General features: G+C 36.3%; 1 protein-coding gene across 2 annotated transcripts in view; it reads left to right on the plus strand.

The window, feature by feature from the left end:
• Positions 1 to 3,916, plus strand: part of LOC18034830 (transmembrane protein 184B) — a 5,657-nt gene extending 1,741 nt beyond the window's left edge. The window contains exons 3-7 of one of the 2 annotated variants that reach the window (XR_002904275.1): positions 366 to 515; positions 878 to 1,163; positions 2,592 to 2,825; positions 2,941 to 3,673; positions 3,772 to 3,916. Coding sequence is in view for 1 of the 2 variants with exons in the window: in XM_006423877.2 (XP_006423940.2) it covers positions 366 to 515; positions 878 to 1,163; positions 2,592 to 2,825; positions 2,941 to 3,288 (1,018 nt within the window). In the remaining variant the exon portion in view is untranslated. Of the gene's footprint in view, positions 1 to 365; positions 516 to 877; positions 1,164 to 2,591; positions 2,826 to 2,940 lie in introns of both variants that reach the window. The other variant, XM_006423877.2, reaches the window with a different exon arrangement.
• Positions 3,917 to 4,582: the final 666 nt, after the last annotated feature.

Raw genomic sequence — 4,582 nt, forward strand, 5'->3', positions numbered from 1 at the left:
CCTACAACACCACAAAAAAAGTAGAAAACGTTAATGTTAGGGGTCGAAGGGTAATGGATAGTTTTGACACTAGCAGAATAGCAGAAGCATTATTTAAGACTTGTAAATTTTACTTGCTTGTTTTCCTTTATTGGTTTTAGTTAGTAAATGCCTAGTTGTGCATCTATTTGGTTGAATTTCTCATCTTTTCCTTAGTCATGGAACTTTGTTCTTGTGTGGATTAAATAAAGTTTTCTCAATTCATCAAAAAGGAAATATCATTAAAAGAAAAATGATATGAATGATCCTAAGAAGTTATAGGTTTTAATGTTTTGCACTGTGAAAACACTATATTCTAATTTTATTTTTTTTTGGATTTGTTTCAGTTATGAAGCTTGGGTAATATATAATTTCCTATCTTTGTGCCTGGCATGGGTTGGTGGTCCTGGTGCAGTTGTGCTAAGTTTAAGCGGTCGGGTACTAAAGCCATCTGTGTGTCTGATGACATGTTGCTTGCCTCCTGTACCACTGGATGGGTGAGTTTATTTATATTTATATTTTTTTTTTGGCACAGTGAATCCATAGAAATATTGAGTTTTCTGATAACCTGAAAGTTGCAGCTTTTTATATTATTTGGGAGTGGATGGTGAGTAATCTGGATACTTTGAGGTCTTTATGTAATTCCAGAACCATTCAGTGTGATCTTTGGTCTTTTCCTTTTCTTTCTAATTTACCTTGTGCAATAAATCTTTGAATAACTTTTTAAATGTTTGCATTATATTTCAGTTTGTGTATGATTTGGGACTAAATAGAATTACTTGTAGTAAATCAAGCTTCACAGCAAGACATCTATTAGCCTGCGATTGATGAACTTACATACTTGATACTGTTATTTCAGGCGTTTTATCAGGAGATGCAAGCAGGGTTGTGTGCAGTTTGTGATTCTGAAGCCTATCTTGGTTGTTGCTACCCTAATACTTTATGCAAACGGGAAATATAAAGATGGAAACTTTAGTCCTGACCAAGGATATCTCTATATCACTATCATATATACAATCTCATACACAATGGCGCTTTATGCGTTGGTATTGTTTTATATGGCTTGCAGAGATCTACTTCATCCATTCAACCCAGTTCCAAAGTTCATCATGATTAAATCTGTGGTTTTCCTAACTTATTGGCAGGTGAAATTTTATACTTTCTTTTGTGCTGTTGTCAAATTGAATACCCCCATGGAGTTTTGAAGTGATCTAGGCTTTTTGAATTTCTTGGTCATCTCTCATTGCAGTTACTCTTTGAATTAGTTGCTTATCATTTTATTATGCATGCTGAGCTGCAAAAGAAGAATTTGACCCTCATCTGTGCATGTAGTTTAGATTATTCAGCACTGCAAACTCTTTAACTTGTTGATTATGTCATTTTCTAAAAGTAATGGTTGCCAAAATTTATTCATCTACATAAATCATTTTTTTTCTCATCAATGTGGCATGAATTTCTAGCAATTGTTGTCGAGAAGTGAACTGAAGAGAGGCCTCACAAGAAGAAAGGAGAGTTGGGCTCTGGGAGAGAGGTTTAGATAGAGTTATAGAGCATGTATAATGTATTAGAGAGAATATATATATATATATTTTTCAGTACTTCAGATATGGAAGAAATGAGGCCATCATTAGAACCGATGAAGCAGGAGGGGTAGTGAGTGTGTATAGTGTATTAGAGAGGAAAAGTAGACAAATCCCGGTAGACTAGGTAAGGAAGATATGAGGCCGTCATATGTAACGACTCAATAGAAAAGTAATGGACGAAATGATGGGTAGGAACAAAAGTACCTAAGAATTTTGCCACTTAGAATTTTAATTCCAGCATTTATAAACAATTAAATAAATGTAAGTAGATTACTCCAGATATCAAATCTACCCAATATGATAAAATAAAGACTGAAGTTTTTCTGCTTAAAGTATTTGGAGGATTAAGCTTGCTAAACTAACATCAATAATGTATCTATAAAAAGAAACATGAGATACTAAGTCATGGCAATTGTGGATTTCTTACTCAACTGCCTTTTAGGATCTGTACATATGTTGGCTTCCTCAGTTGGATGCTAGAGTTAAGCATTTTTTTTATATATGGCCAATAAAATAGGTGCAAAATGTACTTATTCTCAGGAGTGTTTCTTTCAAGTAGTTTTATCTGTAACCGCAACAGGTGATGATAAATGTCTGCGAGTGCATTGTTTGAAATCAGTAATGGCACTGTTTCTGAAAATGCAACTACTATCTACTGAAATGAATCATTTCAGTGTTAACTGCTGGCAGTTTATACATGATATGGTCTTACCATCCCCCCTGTAGATTTTTAATGTATGTATCATTGTTAGCATGATCATACATTTTCTAAACATGGTTGTCATTTATCTTTTTAGCCCTATAAATATCAAGTGGAGGTTCTCCTTAAACGTGGATGAAGTAATATGTCATGTGATATGAAAAATGGTTAAAAACTAATTACTGTTTTTGTGGCTTTTGTTGGACTTTATTTTCTGCGTCTGCACAAAGAAAGTTAAGATTTTTAGAACACTTTGGAATCTCTCATGTTTGTCCTGCCTTTACTTTCAGGGTGTTCTTGTTTTTCTCGCTGCGAAGTCTGGTTTGATTGAGAACACAGATGAAGCTGCTAAATTTCAAGATTTTATATTATGTATTGAGATGCTTATAGCTGCCGTGGGTCATCTTTTTGCTTTCCCATACAAGGAGTATGCCGGAGCAAATATCGGCGGATCTCGAGGTTTAACAGGAAGCCTAGCACATGCCTTAAAGTTGAATGATTTCTACCATGATACTGTTCACCAGGTAAGTAAACATGTCATATCATATCTGGCAACTGTTGCTTCTATGGTACTGACTGTTCCCATATCGGATATCTTTTACCTACAAAGCTGGGCTGATGACTGCCTACATTTTGCAGTTTGCACCGACTTATCATGATTATGTTCTATACAACCACAATGAGGGTGATGAGGGAACAAGGAAATACCGATCGCGCACGTTTGTCCCAACTGGCCATGAAATGGATGCTGTGAGAAGAAACAAGCTGGATGAAATTCAGCTCTCTAGTGTCTCATCTTCTGATGCAAGCACTCCCAAACATAGCAGCACGATGCCTGATACTGCCCATTCTGATGCAATAAAATCTTCGCTACTTGTAGACGTCTCAAATTCATTATCTGCACCATATGACATGGCACTTATTGACATTGACATGTCCAGTTACCCAGCAAAAGTTCCTGCAGCCAAAGAAAATGAGACTAGGTGACAAGAATTGGTAACTAGCACATACACGTAAATACAGTGCCCATACTAGAGAAGAGAAAAAAATGGATTATCGGATCTTGTGTTTGCTTGGAAAGCCTGATTGTCTAACTATGTGTGGGTATTGCTTTTAAATTACTGAAGAGTGTGGAGCCTCGCTTCTCTTTCTCGTGCGGTTCAAAAATTGTAGTCGGCGATATTTGGCCTCACCACTGATTTGATTTACCGGCTTTGTTTGTCCATGGTTTTCCATTCTATGGGCATCTGCATTGTAGATATGACTTTCACTCGTTACACTTGCCAAACCTACAATTTCAATCAAAAAATTGGTTTTCCAAGATATCGTGTTTTCCCAAACAGTTTGAACTCACCACCGATCATCTGATAGGGTACGATTTGTCACTAGTTTTATGTCACTTGTTGTTTCAGCTACCTCTTTGTTTTTATGGTGTCAAATAGTACCCTGACCTTTGATTGTCCTTTGCAGATTTCCTCTTTAGTGTTTGGTAGAGTGAGAAACAGTGTGAATTATTGAAATTTGTTGAAATGTAAATATTTTAGGTACTTGTTACACCCGAGAGTCAGTATTGTGTGCAACTTACCTTGCTGGAATGAAGTATTATTTTTACTCACGATTGTGATGGGATGATGATGATGATGTTACGGGAGGGGATATGCTCTGTTCTGCCAACCACTCCTTGTTGAAAATCTGACTACAACGAAAGAAATGCTCTCTCTCTTCTAATGACCCAAAATTGATACGAGTATCAAATTCTGGTTATATTCACTGTGGTTGGGCTTTAGGCATGCAGCTGTGATACAGTGGTACATATTTTAGGTATTGATTTTAGGTAGGGCATTTGGTGGTGACACTCCAATGGCAAGTCAAGTCTGGCAGAAGCAATTAGATATGAACTTTGTAGTAATGCAATAGTGTTAAGGCAATGGACAACGGGTGATTGGTTGCACCTGTCTTGATTATTTGGATCCCAAATAAATTCCCACAAAAGAAAAAAAAAATGCAGTGTTTTTCGGTTTGGCTTGTGTGATAGTGCAAGGTTGTTCTTCCTTATCTCACTCTGACGAACGGCTGTTGTTGGGGGGTTGTATTATTATTATTATTATTATTATTATTATCATCATGCATGTATCATCAATTCATGATGCTTCCACAACACTATTAACTATCACGTACGCCTTTCTTTTCCTTGTGGATGTGGGACTAATTAAGGCAACTATTGTCATTAAACAAATCGTAATCATGATCATGTATGGAATTAGGTTATACTAATGCGGAT

This window comes from Citrus clementina, unplaced genomic scaffold (genome assembly GCF_000493195.1).
Source record: "Citrus clementina cultivar Clemenules unplaced genomic scaffold, Citrus_clementina_v1.0 scaffold_8, whole genome shotgun sequence".
NCBI lineage: Eukaryota > Viridiplantae > Streptophyta > Magnoliopsida > Sapindales > Rutaceae > Citrus > Citrus x clementina.